This window comes from Arachis duranensis, chromosome 5 (assembly GCF_000817695.3).
Source record: "Arachis duranensis cultivar V14167 chromosome 5, aradu.V14167.gnm2.J7QH, whole genome shotgun sequence".
NCBI lineage: Eukaryota > Viridiplantae > Streptophyta > Magnoliopsida > Fabales > Fabaceae > Arachis > Arachis duranensis.
In genome coordinates, this window is record NC_029776.3 from 24,751,559 (window position 1) to 24,770,482 (window position 18,924).

Here is an 18,924-nt window from a genome sequence, read left to right on the forward strand (position 1 = left end):
CGTCACTCACCTCCAAAGACAACCCAACAATCATCTTATATACTTATTATAAAGAAGTTGATAACCATACTTGAACTTGAATTTGTCTATTAGTTCTAATTTCATGCTTATTTGATCTATTTTCTAATTCAACAAATATCATTAAAAATAAAACAATAAGCTTATAATTAATATAACATAATATTAGAATTAATTTAAAACATATATATCTTTTTTAGTTCTCCTAGGGTGCACATGGGTCAGGTGAAGCTGGATTCGTCTTGATCCGAATCCGAACTTAAATAATGAAGGATCTATTTTTGAGACTCATATCCGATCCTAAACCCGATGAAGTCATACCAAATTAACTCCAAATCATTCGAGTCTAGACCGGATCTTCGAATCGGACCGGGTCATGTGTACCCATGTTTAATGGATTTGTATCCTCTAAATTTTGAATTTTACTTTAGAGGAGGAAGTGTGATCTCTCACCATTTATTTCATAGGTTGGATCAAGAGAAAATATGAGAAAGAAACTATTCAAGAGTGAGAGATCACATTTTATTTTCTAAAGTAAAAATTCAAAATTTAAAGAATTCAAATTCATGTTTAACTGTGTGTGAGAAAAAAGAGAAGAGGATATGAAAAGTATTAGAAACAAGAGATCAAATTAAAGAAAATATTTTGTGTATTATTCAGTCTATTTAAGTTGTCAATTTAAGTTATTTAGAATGATATAATATAAAAGAGTATTTATGGGTACTAAAAGAATTGTATAATAAAAACGTAATCTTTTATAATAAATATTTAGATAGATATATTAAATAATACTAATTGATCTTAATTATATTCTAACAAAAAATATTTTAAATAATAAAAATAAAAATTAAGTAAAAAAATAAAAATAAATTTACCTGAACATACCTGACATATCACCATGTAATTTATCGTCAAATAATTACAAATGCAGAGACTGAATTGAACGAATACACAAGTGGTTGATGTTAAAATTGTTAAGGAACCCAAATGTCCATAATTTTAGTAATCGAAACTGGCTTTTACACTAAAAACTAACGCGAGACCCTCCAAACTCCAAACTCCAAAGGCAAAAACCTCTCACCAACCACGCCAATCAAACTTTGCTCAGTGTGTTTAGTTAAATTAGTTCTTTCCTGTTCCTAACTTTCTAGTTTCTATAGCGTGTGATAATTAATCACCGTAGACAAATTTCGTTAATCACTTTCACTTTGTCCAAAAACACACGCAAATAGTATAATATAATATATTTATATATTTAAAAGCCTTCTAATTTGTTAATGTATTTATCAGTGCTTTGCATATAAGGTGTGGCTTTTTCTTTCTTGTTTGCTTCCTTCATTCAATGGTTGTTTGTTCTACTCACTGATAGCACCCTAACTAAGATACCACCCATTCTTTTCTCTTTTTTCAAGTCTCTATTGGTGTCAATAAAATAATTTAAATTGACATTTCGTGTGAATCTTCCTGTTACTATTTGCACACTGGAGAAGGTGTTTTCTAAAGGTTGAATTTTTATTTTTTATATTTTGCTAGTCTTTTTTTAAAAATGGATTCCTTGAATTTGTTTAGAACCCCATCATGGATCTGGAGAGTTGCTTCATAGAGAGAGAATAAAATAATAAAAAATGGACAGCGTTTTCTTCTAAAAGTTTTTCCCTTTTTTACTTGAAACCGCGGAGTTTGTTTTAGCCATTGGACTCATTCATCATCATCAAAGAGGGAAAATAAAAAAGAGAGAAAGAAATATGGTTCTTTGAGCTAAAGTGTGAGAATGGATCTTGAAGGTGGAACTCGTCGGAACTCAAAGGTGAGAGAAAGATTACAATTACATGGGCATGCTGAAAAACCAGCAAAGTTTCAATTTTTAACTTCATTTCATTCTGGGGTGTTTGTGAAAGATTCTGCTATTCTCGATTTGTACAACGTTGTTTTTAGTGGTTTATCACAAAAATGTGAGGTTTCTTTAGTTTTTTAATTTTTTTTTTCGTTTTCCTTTTGTTCTGTGATTTTTTTTGTTTTCAGATAGAGTCATGGAAGACGGTTCTGACTTTAGCATATCAGAGCCTCGGTGTTGTTTATGGTGATTTGAGCAATTCACCCTTATACGTATTTCGAAGCACTTTCTCTGATGAAGTTGGTGATGCTGTGCCCGTGGATAAGATCTATGGTGTGTTATCTCTGGTGTTCTGGACCTTCACTTTGGTTCCTCTGGTGAAATATGTGTTCATAGTGCTTAAGGCTGATGATAATGGAGAAGGTGGAACGTTTGCGCTTTACTCATTGCTGTGCCGCCATGCCAGGGTGAGTTCACTGCCAAATGTGCAGGTTGCAGATGAGGAACTCACAGAGTATAAGAAAGATTGTTATGGTGTGGCACCAGAGAGGAGCTTTGCATCAAGGCTCAAGTCAACTTTGGAGAAGCATAAGGTGCTTCAGAGGATTCTTCTTGTTCTTGCTTTGATTGGAACTTGCATGGTGATTGGTGATGGGGTCCTCACACCTGCTCTTTCTGGTGATTATTATTATTCTTCTTATGGCATCACAATTTCCCTTTTTCGTGTGTCTTTATTTATTCATTTTTGAAATGGAAAGTGTTGACCTTGTGTTTAGATTTAATTGATTGAGGGTTTTTGAAATTTTTGTGCAGTTTTCTCAGCTGTGTCAGGATTTGAGCTTTCAATGTCCCGAGAGCATCATAGGTGTAAGTTCAAAGATTTTCCTGTGCCTGGTCGTGCTTTTTGTTTTGTTGGTTTATAATTTAAAGAGACGGGTCATGGTTGAATACTCTCTGCATAGTTTTCTTGACCAAAGATCAAAAAGGAGCAAAATAGCAACAGTATTGACTTGCACCTGTTTGACTTTAATTTTTCCTTCTTTTTTTCCCCTTCTTTTTCCCCCCTCCCAAATCATAGCTAAACTCATTTCTTCTTCGGTAAATTTTGTTTGATTAACTGGTAATTTATCCTCTTGCCCGGGTCATCTTGCCGACTTGTCTTAATTCTATTGATGGAGTACGCATTGATGGCTCGAAGTCACCAGAAGAACCTTTTGTTTGGGAGCCAAAAGGAGAAAAAAAAAGGATTAAGAGAGAGCTCTCTTGTGAAGTTGGTATGAATAGGAATAGCAGTTTACTATTCAGGAATTGGGATAGAACTTGCTTGTCCTTCACTTTCACTATACTATTTGCCTATTTGGTATCAATAGGGGGAAGGGATGGGGATATATTAAGCCTAGCACTGTCGGAAGGGAGGAGAGCGAGGGATTTCTCTTTAGGCAGGAATCTTTGGCAAAAGTGTAAATTGTAGAAAGAGCTTTCGGGTTATGTGTGTTGTGCCAATTATTGACTATTGAGGGTGATCAGGACCAGGGATTGGAGGGAAGTGAAACCGTACCCCTGGCTGAATTGGTTGCTTGGATACCTGGATCAGTAGTCTAGAAAGCGTGGCCGTTACACTTGGCCAAGTATGTCTCTGAACTCTAGGTAAGCAAGGTCAGTTGGTCAGTATGCCTGGATACAAAAACTTCATTAGGGACTAATCAGGATATTGCGTTTGTTATGCACTTGTCTGTGACAGATATTTGTATCCTGGAAAGTCAACCCTGTATTGTGATCCTTTGTAGAAATGCCTTGGGCAATATATTTAACATAGGAATATAAGACTCGAGTCTGATATGATAAGTTTGCAAGTTTCTGTTCTTTTGTTTGCATGTAGAATTTGAATTTCAATACTACTGTGTTCCTTTATGTGGAGCAAGTTGCATATTTGTCACTAATAGTACTTGCAATTGAAACTTAATACTTGGCAGATGTAGAAGTTCCGGCTGCATGCATCATATTGATAGGCTTGTTTGCCCTTCAACACTACGGCACACACAGGGTTGGCTTCTTATTTGCTCCTATCGTCATCACGTGGCTTTTCTGCATCAGTGCCATTGGTGTATATAACATATTTCACTGGAACCCTCATGTATACAAAGCACTCTCTCCATATTATGCATTCCAATTTTTGAGGAACTCTCAGAAAGGAGGTTGGATGGCCCTTGGTGGAATTTTGCTATGCATAACAGGTTTGAATATGATTGGTAACTTCAATTATATGCCAATGTTTTCTTTGTAAAAATTTTTATGTCAACATTCACACGATTTTGGTTGCATTTATACAGGATCAGAAGCGATGTTTGCTGATCTTGGACACTTCTCACAATTATCAATCAAGGTATATACTGTTTGGGTTGTGTTCGCATTTGATATAACCGAATATACAACAGTAGTTAAAGACACCAAAACACATCTAAGGTGTCGGAAAAAGGGGAGGTGCTGGAAGGGTATGTGCCTCTCGGTGCTTTCGGAAATGCCTATTTTAATTTATGAATGTACAAATTCTGCAGATTGCTTTCACTTCCGTGGTTTATCCATCCTTGGTCCTTGCATATATGGGACAAGCTGCTTATTTATCCAGGAATCATGTAGTTCGGCAAGAGTATCACTTCGGATTTTATGTATCTGTACCAGGTATGTAGTATGGCTCCTATGTTTTGAGGGCGAGAGAGGTAGTAGATGGAGGAGGAGTTGCCAAGCTAATTCACAGCTTTCATACTTTTACCTTGCAGAGAAATTAAGGTGGCCGGTTCTAGTGATAGCCATACTCGCGGCTGTTGTTGGAAGCCAAGCCATCATCACGGGGACTTTCTCAATTATCAAACAATGCTCCGCATTAAGTTGCTTTCCGCGAGTCAAAGTGGTTCACACATCATCTAAAATTCATGGCCAGATATATATCCCCGAGATCAATTGGCTACTGATGCTCTTGTGTTTGGCCGTGACTATTGGTTTCCGAGACACAAGGCGTTTGGGTAATGCGTCAGGTATGCATGACAATGATTGCGAAACGCTTGTACATTGATGTTACAGAACCTACTGAATCAAAATTTTTTTGTAATATGCAATCACAATAATTTCATGTAGTGTTGACTCGTACCTAATTTGCATGATCTTACTGAACATAAAGTAGAATTTGATAATTTGTATAATATCTGTTTTATTCAGACAAGAATCTGATAGACTTCGCATTCACGCGACAGGTTTGGCAGTTATTACAGTGATGCTCGTTACCACATGTTTGATGTCTCTGGTTATAGTTCTGTGCTGGCACCAGAATGTTCTCCTTGCACTTGGATTTGTTTTCATATTTGGCACCATCGAGGCGCTCTTCTTCTCGGCTTCTCTCGTCAAGTTTCTAGAAGGAGCATGGGTACCTATTGTATTGGCATTTGTATTTATGACTGTCATGTATGTTTGGCACTATGGCACGCTCAAGAAGTATGAATTTGACGTCCAAAACAAGGTTTCGATCAACTGGCTAGTCGGTATAGGTCCGAGCATAGGCATTGTTCGAGTGCGTGGGGTTGGTCTCATACACACTGAGCTAGTGTCCGGAATCCCTGCAATCTTCTCCCACTTTGTAACCAACCTGCCGGCGTTTCACCAGGTAGTTGTTTTCCTCTGCATCAAGCATGTGCCAGTTCCACACGTTAGACCGGAGGAACGGTTTCTAGTTGGTCGCGTAGGTCCAAGAGATTTCCGGCTCTACCGATGCATAGTCCGGTATGGGTACCGTGATGTCCACAAAGATGACATAGAGTTTGAGAACGATCTCATATGCAGCTTAGCCGAGTTCATAAAGACCGGAAGCACTGCATCAAACTCCACAAACGACGAGACTGAAAGCGACGACAAAATGGCAGTTGTTGGAACATGCTCTGGCCATACGATGATGATGAAAGAGGACAACTCGGATAATGCAGTCAATAACAATGCAGATGATTTGGCCGGAACATCGGAGCTAAAGGAGATAAAGTCGCCTGTGATCCAGCCGAAGAAGAAAAGGGTTAGGTTTTTCGTCCCAGAGAGCCCGAAGATCGACACCGGAATAATGGAAGAGTTGGAGGAGATAATGGAAGCTAGGGAAGCTGGGGTAGCTTACATTATAGGGCAATCACACATGAGGGCCAAAGCAGGGTCTAGCGTGTTGAAGAAATTTGGTATTAATGTTGTGTATGAATTCCTAAGGAGGAATAGTAGGTCATCCTCACTTGTACTTAGTGTGCCACATCAATCTTCTTTAGAAGTAGGGATGATGTACCAAATTTAATTTTTGGCAACATATAAGGATAGAGTTTTAATCAATGTACATATTTTGTTATCTAATGTGGATAGTCCAAATGCCACCACCCCATTAAAAGAGGTGGTGGACGAAAAAGTACAAAGTTTTGGTTATTTTGGCCTCTTGCACTACATTGCATCATCTCTTGTTCATATCTCTCTCCCTTTCTCTTCCGGGAAAAAAAAGAAAAAATAAAATGAAAATGTAAAGAAAAAAAAATTATGGAACATTGTGGAGAATTCTTCGGTGAAGTACCAAGGCTCTCAGCATCCTCTTCCCCTTTCAGAGATGGAGGTGCACCAGCCATATATAGTTCATTGGTGGTGCACTTCTCATGTGAATTTATTTTGTTTTTGTTAATGTAGAGAAATAGGAAAAAGAATTCATTGCTTTTATTTCATCCAAAAATTTGAAAAAATGTATTTAGAGAGATTTTTATTAATTACTATTATAAATGCTAAGCTATTAAATATTAACAACTTGCATAAATGCTAAGCTATTATCTACCAATTGCTAACTACATTTTGACTTTTAACACTTTTTTTCGAGCTTGATTATATAGATCATATATACCAAGCTTGTTGCATAGGTAACTTATTCTAGAACCTCTTAAAAGGCTTAGTTGAGATATTTGCCAATTGGTCATTTGAATTTTGAACTAACAAAGATTATGGTGATAATTTTAGATATGATCTCTTATATAGTAAAATGATACAACTTCAATGTGTTTAGTCCTCTCATGAAAGATGGAATTAGAAATATGTTAAACTGCTTGATTGTTATACAAGAGTCATATACTCTATTTTTTCTATTAATAATGCTCTACATCCATGCAAAAAACATAACCAAATCATCCAAGCATTTTTTTTAAACGCGCTTCTCCCTCCTCCCCTAAGTTATGTGAAATACACGCGCGCCCCCTACCCTCCTATTAACGTAACAGAATTACCTAAAATTTCGTCAACGTAAACATTCTTCAACGTTAACAATCTGTATTGCAATTTTCGAATCTGCTCTGCTGCTCGTCGTTTTTCTTGCTATTCTTCTTCGTTTTCTTTTTCGATATATGGATTTATCTTCTTCGTTTTCATATTTCAATAGGCTATCAAAACAATGAATGACTCAACTTCAAATCAGTTGAATGAGAGCGATTTGAATTATTCTTCTGAATCTTATCAAGCGGACGAGGTTTGGATTATTCAATTTTAAATCGAATTGAATGGAATGCAATTGCTAAATTGAATTGATAATCTCTAAATTGTAGACACAGGTGTTTTGAATTTGATTTTATATATACAATGTTCGGTTCATTTAGCATTGTACATTGTTTTCGCTTTGATTTATATTTTCGGTTCATTATACAGACATTTGTTCGAATTTGAATTTATATAGTGGACAATGTTCCGTTCATTTAGTATTATACAATGGTTTCGCTTTAATAATGTGTTCGGTTCATTCTGCAGACAGTTGTTCGAATTTGAATTTATATAATGGACAATGTTCCGTTCATTTAGTACTATACAATCGTTTTGCTTTAATAATGTGTTCGGTTCATTTTGCTGTTCAGGTGTATTGTGGATGAACAATTTGTCCCAAAGTTTGGGATGATTTTCAAGACACTTGAAGAAGCCGAAAAGTTTTACAAAAAATTATTCCAAACTTACCGGTTTTTCTACCAAAATAAGGAACACAACTCGGAAGGGAGACGAGATTAAGAATCAACTAATCATATGCAATAGAGAGGGGAGGTGAAAATCCAAGATATTTCCAACTATGAAGACAAACCTCTCAGCTGGCATAAACTGTCCAGCCAGATTTACGTACACATATTGAAGGACGTCGGTCTTTGGACAATTACCAAAATTGTTCTGAACCATTCACACCCCTACTGTCCAGACTGAGCAGAGATGCTCAAACAACACAGGAAGCTAAGCATGTTCGTACGTCGCACCACCAAAAACAACGAGAAAGCCAGAATCAGACCGAGCAAAACTTACCAATCATTCGTAGTAGCAGCAAGTAGTCATCGGGAACTAAGTTTTATAGAAAAAAATGTGAGGAATTACATCACAAAGGAAGTACAAAATATTTCTGAACAAGATGATACCAAAGAATTCGGGAAGTACCTATTAAGAATAAAAAGAAGAATCAAAATTTCTTTTTCGAGCTCAACCTCGAAGGCGATCACTCCATCAAAAATGCATTCTGGGCCGAAGCAAGAAGCAGGGCTGCATGCGAGTATTTTGGATACGACGTCGTTTCATTCGACACCACCTACAACACAGATAGATATTCGGTTCACTGAAATTAAGTGTTAGGTTCACACAGGCAACACATTTTGGTTCATAACTATGCGAGAGTGTCTATTTTGCAGGTACAATCTTGTTTTTGGTTCTTTTGTGGGTGTGAATCACCACGATCAGTCGACACTTCTCGGATGCGATCTGATGAAAAACGAGGACATCCAATCATTCAAATGGCTATTCGAGTGTTGGCTCCGTTGCATGGGAGGGAAGGCACCAAAAGGCATTTTCATTGACCAATGCGCATCGATGCAAAAGGCCATCGAGATGTGCATGCCAACAACAATTCAGCGGTGGTGCATCTGGCACATCATGAAGAAAATCCCAAGCAAACTAAACGGCTACAAGCGACACAAAGAAATTGAACAAGAGATGAGCCACATCATTTGGAACTTGTTTACAAAAGACGCACTCGACAGAAACTGGAACGATTTTGTCACAAAGTTTGGCGTCGGAGAAAATAAGTGGCGTTCAGGTAACCGACGTTTTTTATTCGAATTATTTTGATGATGTTACTTTTTTTGTCAAAATGTGCACAGCTTTCGGTTTATATGGACTCATGTTTTTTATTCATTCTGCAGAGCTATACGAAGATCGCCATTTATGGATTCCAGTTTACCTGGATCACTACTTTTGGGTCGGGATGAGAAGTACACAAAGGAGCGAGAGCATGCACACATTTTTCAACAAGTTCATCACATGGAACAGCTCCTTAATTCAATTTGTGAAGAAATACGATAATTGCCTAGCAAGCAGAGAGCAAAGAGAGAAAGAATTTGATGCTACAGATATTCACACCGTGATACCATGCGCAACAAAATCAGTAATAGAGGACCAATTTCAGCACGTGTATACCCACGAGAAGTTTAGGGAAGTTCAAGCACAATTCAGAGGAAAGTTGCACTGTGGTACACAAAATTGAAATCACACTTTTACAATCCGCACAACTAACCAGCAAGTGTAATGGGTCGTCCAAGTAATACCTTACGTGAGTAAGGATCGAATCCCACAGAGATTGCTGGCTTGAAGCAAGCTATGGTTATCTTATTATTCTTAGTCATGATATAATATCAATAATAATTTTTAGTTTTAATTGTAAAAAGTAAAAGAGCATGAAATAAATACTTATTATGCAGTAATGGAGAATATGTTGGAGTCTTGGAGATGCTTTGTCCTCTGAATTCCTGTAACATAATGCTTTCTAACTTTCATAAATGCAAGGCTCCTTCCATGAAAAGCTGTATGTAGGACATCGCCATTGTCAATGACTACTTCCCATCCTCTTAGTGAAAATGGTCCAAAAGCTCTGTCACAGCACGGCTAATCATCTGTCGGTTCTCGATCATGTCGGAATAAGATCCATTGATTCTTTTGCGTCTGTCACTACGCCCAACACTCGCGAGTTTTAAGCTCGTCACAGTCATCCAATTCTAGAATCCTACTGGGAATACCACAGACAAGGTTTAGACTTTCCGAATTCTCAAGGATGCTGCCAATGGATTCTAGCTTATACCATGAATATTCTGATTAAGAAATCTAAGAGATACTCATTCAATCTAATATAGAACAGATGTGGTTGTCAAGCACACGTTCATGGATTGAGGAAGGTGATGAGTGTCACGAATCGTCACCTTCTTCATAGTGAAGCGCGAATGAGCATCTTAGATAGGAACAAGCGTGTTTGAATGGAAACAGAAATCATTGCATTAATTCATCGAGACGTTGCAGAGCTCCTCACCCCCAACAATGGAGTTTAGAGACTCATGCCGTCAAAAAGTACAAAATTCAGATCTAAAATGTCATGAGATACAAAATAAGTCTCTAAAAGTTGTTTAAATACTAAACTAGTAACCTAGGTTTACAGAAAATGAGTAGACTAAAATGGATAATGCAGAAATCTACTTCTGGGGCCCACTTAGTGTGTGTTGGGGATGAGACTTAAGCTTCTCACGTGCCTGGGCTGTTTCTGGAATCGAACGCCAGGTTGTAACCTGTTTCTGGCGTTGAACTCTAACTTGCAACCTGTTTCTGGCGCTGAACGCTAGACTGCAGCATGGAACTGGCGTTAAATGCCAGTTTACATCGTCAATCTTCGTGCAAAGTATGAACTATTATATATTTCTGGAAAGCCCTGGATGTCTACTTTCCAACCCAATTGAGAGCGCGCCAATTGGACTTTTGTAGCTCCAAAAAATTCATTCCGAGTGCAGGGAGGTCAGAATCCAACAATATCAGCAGTCCTTTTTCAGCCTAAATCAGATTTTTGCTCAGCTCCCTCAATTTCAGCCAGAAAATACTTGAAATTACAGAAAAACACACAAACCCATAGTAAAGTCCAGAAATATGAATTTTTCCTAAAAACTAATAAAATTATACTAAAAACTAACTAAAACATACTAAAATCTACATGAAATTACCCCCAAAAAACATATAAAATATCCGCTCATCACAATACCAAACTTAAATTGTTGCTTGTCCCCAAGCAAATAGATAAATAAAATAGGATAAAAAGAAATTAAGAAGCAATAATATCTCAGAGTTTTAAGTGATGCTCAGATTCCAATTAGATGAGCGGGACTAGTAGCTTTTTGCTTATGAACAGTTTTGGCATCTCACTTTATCCTTTGGAATTCAGAATGATTAGCATCCATAGGAACTCAGAGTTTAGATAGTATTATTGATTCTCCTAGTTTAGTATGTTGATTCTTGAACACAGTTACTTTATGAGTCTTAGCCGTGGCCCTAAGCACTTTGTTTTTCCGTATTACCACAGGATACATAAATGCCACAGATACATAACTGGGTGAACCTTTTCAGATTGTGACTTAGCTTTGCTAGAGTCCCCAATTAGAGGTGTCCAGAGTTCTTAAGCACACTCTTTTGCTTTGGATCACGACTTTAACCACTCAGTTTCAAGCTTTTCACTTGGACCTGCATGCCACAAGCACATGGTTAGGGACAGCTTGATTTAGCCGCTTAGGCCTGGATTTATTTTCTTGGGCCCTCCTATCCATTGATACTCAAAGCCTTGGATCCTTTTCACCCTTGCCTTTTGGTTTAAAGGGCTATTGGCTTTTTCTACCTTTTTTGTTTTTTTATTAAATTTTTTTTCACTGTTTTTTCTTGCTTCAAGAATCAATTTTATGATTTTTCAGATCAGCAATAATATTTCTCTTATTCATCATTCTTTCAGGATCCAACAATTTTAAAATTCATAAAATTTAATATAAAAAATATGCTTCAAGCATTCATTCAGAAGACAAAAAGTATTGCCACCACATATAAATAATTAGAATTTTCCTTATTAAGAACTCGAAAAATTATTGCCTCTTTATTCTAAAAATTCTACTATTTTATTCATGTTTGATGATGATGAGAAAAATAACTTATAGCTTAATTGGAAATAAAATCAAAATAGATAACTAATTACTACTACTCCTATATAACTTCTAAGGTAAATTCCTATAAGAACAACTATCACAGAAGTAAAGCTAAGATTAGGACTCAACAACCTTTATTTTGAGAAGTGGATGTTTCTCTAGTCTGTGGGGTGCTTGGTCCTTCAAGAGATAATTTCTGACGCTTCAGTTCCTTCAAGTCACGCCTTTGCTCTTCTTGTTCCCCAAGTAATTTGCAAAGCATGCTATTTTGATTATTCTGTTCTTCCTTTATTTGGTCCATAGCTTCTTGCAACTTGGTAACAGATGCTTCAAGATGCTCCCAGTATTCAATTTGAGGGATTTCCGGGAGGAATTCCTATGCTCTCCTCTTAATGGGGTCATCCTGCACTTGTTGTTTTTCCATTGATATTTTGGTGATTGGTCGCTCAACTGAGATATACTCAGTTATTCCCATCTTCACTCCAACATCTTTACATAGCATAGATATTAAGCTAGGATAAGCCAATTTGGCATCTTTGGAGTTTTTGTTTGCAATTATGTAAAGTTCACACGAAATTAGCTTATGAACTTCCACTTCTCTTCCTAACATAATGCAGTGGATCATCACTGCTCTTTTAATGGTGACTTCAGAGCGGTTGCTAGTGGGCAGTATAGAACGCCCAATGAAGTCCAGCCAGCCTCTGGCGACTGGTTTGAGATCTTCTCTCTTGAGTTAATTTGGGACGCCCTTGGTGCTGGTGGTCCACCTGATTCCAGGGATGCATATGTCCTCTAGAATCTTGTCCAAGCCCTTATTTGTTCTCATCATTCTCCTATTAAAGGAGCCTGGGTCATCTTTCAGCTGAGGTAGCTTAAAGATCTCCCTGATTTTGTCAGGGTGGATGTGAACAATCTTTCCTCTTACCAAGGTCCGATAGTCATAGAGGGCAGTTCTAGATATTCTTTTCCTGTCTGTTTGCCACAAATTAGCGTAGAATTTCTGAACCATGTTTCTTCCCACCTTTGTTTTAGGATTAGCTAGGATTTTCCAGCTCCTGTTTCGAATTTGCTCTTGGATCTCTGGATATTAATCTTCTTTCAGATTGAATTTGACTTCTGGGATCACTAACCTTAGACCCATTATTTTATAGTAATGGTCTGAATGTTCTTTGGTTAAGAACTTCCCTTGATTCTAAAGTGGTTTTGGAATACTCTCTTTCTTGCCTCTTAGAGTGGGTTGTTTTCCTTTAGGAGCCATGATCTTAGTGGGTATGGTTTAGTGATCATGGATAAACACACCAAACTTAGAGGTTTGCTTGTCCTCAAGCAAAAGAAAAGAAAGGAGATGGATAGAAGGAGAGCTAGTTTTCGAATTGTGGAAGAGATGAGAGAGGCTGAATGTGGATTTAAAGGGAGAGGGTGGGTTTTTGAAAAATTTGAAGAAAGATAAGATAGAAGATATGATTTGTAAAAGATAAATAGGAAAAAGATATAATTGAAAATTGAAAAGATATAGAAGATATTTGAAAAAGATAAATCTGAATTTTAGAAAAAAAGATTTGGGAATAATTTGAAAGGATAATTGAGTTTTGAAAAAAATTTGAAAAGAAGTTGGATGGGGTTTGAAAAAGGATTTGTGTTTATGAATTAAGATACATTTGATATTTTTGAAAAAGGAATTTTAGAAATTAGGATTAAAATTTTTGGAATTGAAGGATGAGAGTTTGTAGCATATTTATGCAAGAAATCATGAACTGAAATATGAAAATTTTAAAAAAATGTGAAGTAAAATTTTTAACGCCCATTTGCAGCTTCTCCTGGGTGTTCAACGCTCAGCTGTTGCTTCTAGCTGGCGTTGAACGCCAGGAACTCCTTTGTCACTGGGCGTTTTTCTGAACACCCAGGACGCTGTAAATCTGGCATTAAACGCCCAGAAGGTGCTTCTTTCTGGCGTTCAATGCCCAGAAGATGCTTCTTTCTGGCGTTTAACGCCCAGATGGCTATCCTTACTGGCGTTGAACGCCCAGTAAATGCTTCTTTTGGGCGTTCAACGCCCAAAATAGCTCTAACTTGCTTTTTTGCACCAGTGAGCTTTCTTTTTGCTCTTTTATCTTGCAAATCCTTCTGTAACTTTGTGAACTCAATCAATTGCTATTTTACCTTGTAGATAATTTGACATAAACCTGTAAAAATTAATTAATTAACAAATAAGCATTGTAAATGGCTGGGTTGCCTCACAGCAAGCGCTTCTTTATTATCTTTAGCTGGACTATTACTGAGCTTTAATCAAGTCTCAGTTTTGAGCATTCTTGCTCAAAATTACTTTCAAGATAATGTTTAACTCTCTGTCCATTAACAATGAACTTTTTGTTAGAATCATTATCTTGAAGCTCCACGTATCCATATGGTGATACACTTGTAATCACATATGGACCTCTCCACCGGGATTTCAATTTTTCGAGGAATAATCTGAGCCTAGAATTAAACAGTAGAACTTTCTGCCCTGGCTCAAAGACTCTGGATGACAGTTTCTTATCATGCCATCTTTTTTCTTTCTCTTTGTAAATTTTTGTATTCTCGAAAGTATTGAATCTGAACTCCTCTAGCTCATTTAACTGGAGCAATCGTTTTTCTCCAGCTAACTTGGCATCAAGGTTTAGGAACCTAGTTGCCCAATAGGCCTTATGTTCCAGTTCCACTGGCAAGTGACAGGCTTTTCCATACACAAGCTGGTATGGAGAGGTCCCTATAGGAGTCTTGAATGCTGTTCTGTATGTTCACAGAGCATCATCCAAGCTTCTTGCCCAATCCCTTCTACGGTTAATCACAGTCCGTTCCAGGATTCTTTCAGAGTCTTAAACGCCTGTAGACACTCCTTATCAAAGATAAATAGCGTGTCAGCAGCTAGTAGATTACTCAGAGGTTTGGCGATTTTTGAAAAATCTTTTATAAACCTCCTATAGAATCATGCATGCCCCAGAAAGCTTTTGATTACCTTAACATTGGCAGGTGGTGGTAATTTTTCAATTACCTCCACCTTAGCTTGATCCACCTCTATTCCCTTGTTCGAAATTTTGTGCCCAAGGACAATTCCTTTAGTCACCATAAAGTGACATTTTTCCCACTTTAAAACCAGGTTAGTCTCTTGGCACCTTTTTAGAACAAGTGCTAGATGGTCAAGACAGGAGCTGAATGAGTCTCCAAATACTGAAAAGTCATCCATGAAGACTTCCAGAAATTTTTCCACCATATCAGAGAAAATGGAGAGCATGCATCTCTGAAAGGTTGCAGGTGCATTGCACAGACCAAATGGCATCCTTCTGTATGCAAATACTCCAGATGGGCATGTGAATGCTATTTTCTCTTGATCCTGGGGATCTACTACAATTTGATTATAACCTGAATATCCATCCAGGAAGCAGTAGTATCCATGACCTGCTAGTCTTTCTAGCATCTGGTCTATGAATGGTAAAGAAAAATGATCCTTTCTGGTAGCTGTATTGAGCCTTCTGTAATCAATACACATACGCCACCCTGTAACTGTTCTTGTAGGAACCAGTTTATTTTTTTCATTATGAACCACTATCATGCTACCCTTCTTAGGGACGACTTGGACAGGGCTTACCCAGGGGCTATAAGAAATAGGATAAATAATCCCAGCCTCTAGTAATTTAATGACCTCCTTATGCACCACCTCCTTCATGGCTGGATTCAGCCGCCTTTGTGGTTGAACCACTGGCTTAGCGTCACCCTCCAATAGGATCTTGTGCATGCATTTGGCTGGGCTAATGCCCTTAAGATCACTGATGGACCACCCAAGAGTTGTCTTGTGTGTCCTTAGCACTTGAATTAGTGCTTCCTCTTCTTGTGGCTCTAAGGTAGAGCTTATGATTACAGGAAATGTATCACCTTCTCCCAGAAATGCATATTTCAGGGATGGTGGTAATGGTTTGAGCTCGGGTTTGGGAGGTTTCTCCTTTTCCTGAGGGATTTTCAAAGGTTCTATTATTCTCTCTAGTTCCTCCAGATCAGGCTGAGCATCTTTAAAGATATTTTCTAGCTCTGATTCTATACTCTCAATCATATTGACCTCTTTTACCAGAGAGTCAATAATATCAATGCTCATGCAGTCATTTTGGGTGTCTGGATGTTGCATAGCTTTGACAACATTCAACTTAAACTCGTCCTCATTGACTCTCAGGGTTACTTTCCCTTTTTGGACGTCAATGAGGGTTCGTCCAGTTGCTAGGAAAGATCTTCCTAGAATGAGAGTTGCACTCTTGTGCTCCTCCATTTCCAGCACCACAAAGTCAGTGGGAAAGAAAAATGGCCCAACCTTGACAATCATGTCTTCAATCACGCCTGATGGGTATTTAATGGAGCCATCAGCAAGTTGGAGACATATCCGGGTTGGTTTGACTTCTTCAGTCAAACAAAGCTTTCTGATAGTAGATGCAGGTATTAGGTTGATACTTGCCCCAAGATCACATAAATCTTGCTTGGTACAAGTACCCTCTAATGTGCATGGTATCGTAAAGCTTCCGAGATCTTTAAGCTTCTCAGGTAAGCTTTTCAGAATAACTGCACTGCACTCTTCAGTGAGGTAAACTTTTTCAGTTTCCCTCTAATCCTTCTTATGACTTAAGATCTCTTTCATGAACTTAGCATAAGAGGGTATTTTCTCAAGTGTCTCTGCAAACGGAATCTTTATTTCAAGAGTCCTGAGGTAGTCTGCAAAGCGGGCAAATTGCTTATCCTGTTTCGCTTGGCGGAGTTTCTGAGGATAAGACATTTTGGCTTTGTATTCATCAACCTTAGTTGTTGTAGGTTTATTGCCTACAGATGTGGGTTGAGAAGCCTTTTTAGAGGGGTTGCTATCAGCATTTGTATGTGTCTGATCTCCCACTGGCGTTTGAATGCCAAGGGTGGAAGCTGGAGTGGCGTTAGACGCCAACTCCTTACCTATTTCTAGCATCTGAACGCCAGAACTGTGCCTCTTTTGGGCGTTCAACGCCAATTCCTTGCTTGTTTCTGGTACTGAACGCTAGGACTGAGCATGGGTTGGGCATTCAACACCAGCTTTCCATCCATTTTCTGGCGTTTGGGCGCCAGAATTATTCCTCTCTGGGCTCTGACTGTCCTCAGAGGGATTTTAGGTAGCAGTTTGTTCATTTCTTGGCTTTCTGCTGCCTTGAAGTGAGGTATTTAATATTTTTCCACTTCTTAATTGAACTACTTGGCACTCTTCTGTTATTTATTTTGACAATTGCTGTTTTGTTTGCTTCAACTGCACTTCCATATTCATATTAGCCATTCTTGTTTCTTGCAATATCTCCTTGATTCGGCTAGCTGTTTTGTTAGAAAATCTAATTGCTGATTGAATTCAGTAACTTGTCTGCAGGACTTAGTTCAGCAGTTACTGTTTTAGGCTCTTCTTTTATGGAAGGTTCACTGCTTAGATACAGATGCTGATTTCTGGCAACTGTATCAATGAGCTCTTGGGCTTCTTCAATTGTCTTTCTCATGTGTATAGATCCACCAGATGAGTGGTCTAGAGAAATCTGAGCTTTTTCCGTAAGCCCATAATAAAAGATGTCTAGCTGCACCCACTCTGAAAATATTTCAGAGGGGCATTTTCTTAGCATCTCTCAGTATCTCTCCCAGGCATCATAAAGGGATTCATTATCTCCTTGTTTAAAGCCTTGGATGCTCAGCCTTAGCTGTGTCATCTGTTTTGAAGGAAAATAGTGATTCAGGAATTTTTCTGACAGCTATTTCCATGTCTTTATGCTGTCCTTAGGTTGGTTATTTAACCACATCTTAACTTGGTCTTTTACAGCAAATGGAAACAATAATAGTCTGTAGACATCCTGATCTATTTTCTTATCATGTACTGTGTCAGCAATTTGTAAAAACTGTGCCAGAAACTCTGTAGGTTCTTCCTGTGGAAGACCGGAATACTGGCAACTTTGCTGCACCATGATAATGAGCTGAGGATTCAACTCAAAGCTACTAACTTTGATGGAGGATATACAGATACTGCTCCTATATGAAGCAGTAGTGGGGTTGGCATATGACCCCAGAGTCCTTCTGGACTGTTCATTTCCACTTAGGTCCATGATGGAGAAAGGGAGATGATGTGGATTTATTTTAATTATTTTATTATAAAAAAGTAATTTTCGAAATAATAAAATAAAATAAAATAAAAACTAAAATAAAAAATAAAAATAAAATTAAAAAAATATATTTTAAAAATTTTTGAAAAAAAAATGAGGAGAGAAAAAGTGGTTAGGATATTTTTGAAAAAGATGTGATTTTTTTAAAGGATAAGATTTTGAAAATTTTTGAAATTGAAATCTGAATTTTTATAGAAAATTTCGAAAAATTTGCTTGAAAATAGTTAGAGAAGATAATTTTTTTATTTTCGAATTTTATGATGAAAGAGAAAAACACACAAAAGACACAAGACTTAAAATTTTTAGATCTAATGTTCCTTGCTTTCGAAAATTTTGGAGGAAAAACACCAAGGGACACCAAACTTAAAAATTTTAAAATCAAAACACAAAGAAGACTCAAGAACACTTTGAAGATTCACAAGAACAACAAGAACAAAAGAAAGAACACCAAACTTAAAATTTTTTGAAAACCAAATTAAATTTTCGAAAATTAAAGAAAATTAACAAGAGAACACCAAACTTAAAGTTTGGCACAAGATTCAATCAAAGAAAAATTATTTTTGAAAAAGATTTTAAAAAGAAGATGCCCAATTACCAAGAACATAAACCAACGCTCTAGCCAATTGAGCTATAAATGTAACGTGTTTTAAAGAGGTATTTTTAATAACTAAAAATAAATATTTTGAAAATGCACAAGGAAAAGAAGAAAAACACAGAGAATAGGAAAAACCAAAGATTAAACAAGAAAAATTGACAACAATTTGAAGATCAAGGAAAACTAAAGAGCATGCAATTCGAAAATTGAAAGACAAAGACAAGCATGCAATTGACACCAAATTTACAACAAGACACTAAACTCACGAAAAACTAACAATTAATAAAG

At 37.3% G+C, this 18,924-nt stretch overlaps 2 protein-coding genes across 2 annotated transcripts; both read left to right on the forward strand.

Moving 5' to 3' along the window:
• The first annotated feature begins 1,294 nt into the window (after window positions 1-1,294).
• On the forward strand, window positions 1,295-6,295 carry LOC107488764 (potassium transporter 6). The gene is made up of 9 exons (XM_016109526.3): window positions 1,295-1,521; window positions 1,708-1,825; window positions 2,041-2,530; window positions 2,666-2,719; window positions 3,826-4,086; window positions 4,183-4,235; window positions 4,408-4,531; window positions 4,630-4,884; window positions 5,101-6,295. The coding sequence occupies exons 2-9, from the start codon at window positions 1,790-1,792 to the stop codon at window positions 6,168-6,170; spliced, it is 2,343 nt and encodes a 780-aa protein (XP_015965012.1). The 5' UTR covers window positions 1,295-1,521; window positions 1,708-1,789; the 3' UTR covers window positions 6,171-6,295.
• Window positions 6,296-8,380: 2,085 nt separating this feature from the next.
• LOC107488690 (protein FAR-RED IMPAIRED RESPONSE 1-like) lies at window positions 8,381-9,407 on the forward strand. Its single transcript, XM_016109463.1, has 3 exons — window positions 8,381-8,478; window positions 8,557-8,960; window positions 9,067-9,407. Exons 1-3 carry the CDS (start codon window positions 8,381-8,383, stop codon window positions 9,405-9,407), a joined length of 843 nt encoding a protein of 280 aa, XP_015964949.1.
• Window positions 9,408-18,924: the final 9,517 nt, after the last annotated feature.

What these genes read in the sequence shown, in the direction of transcription:
- LOC107488764 (XM_016109526.3), top strand. Translation starts at nt 1,790, where the DNA reads ATGGATCTTGAAGGTGGAACTCGTCGGAACTCAAAG. An exon ending in CCTCACACCTGCTCTTTCTG is followed by an intron (nt 2,531 to 2,665) that starts GTGATTATTATT and finishes ATTTTTGTGCAG; the next exon opens with TTTTCTCAGCTGTGTCAGGA. An exon ending in TCTCACAATTATCAATCAAG is followed by an intron (nt 4,236 to 4,407) that starts GTATATACTGTT and finishes CAAATTCTGCAG; the next exon opens with ATTGCTTTCACTTCCGTGGT.
- LOC107488690 (XM_016109463.1), top strand. Translation starts at nt 8,381, where the DNA reads ATGCATTCTGGGCCGAAGCAAGAAGCAGGGCTGCATGCGAGTATTTTG. An exon ending in ACAACACAGATAGATATTCG is followed by an intron (nt 8,479 to 8,556) that starts GTTCACTGAAAT and finishes TCTATTTTGCAG; the next exon opens with GTACAATCTTGTTTTTGGTT. An exon ending in AGAAAATAAGTGGCGTTCAG is followed by an intron (nt 8,961 to 9,066) that starts GTAACCGACGTT and finishes TTCATTCTGCAG; the next exon opens with AGCTATACGAAGATCGCCAT.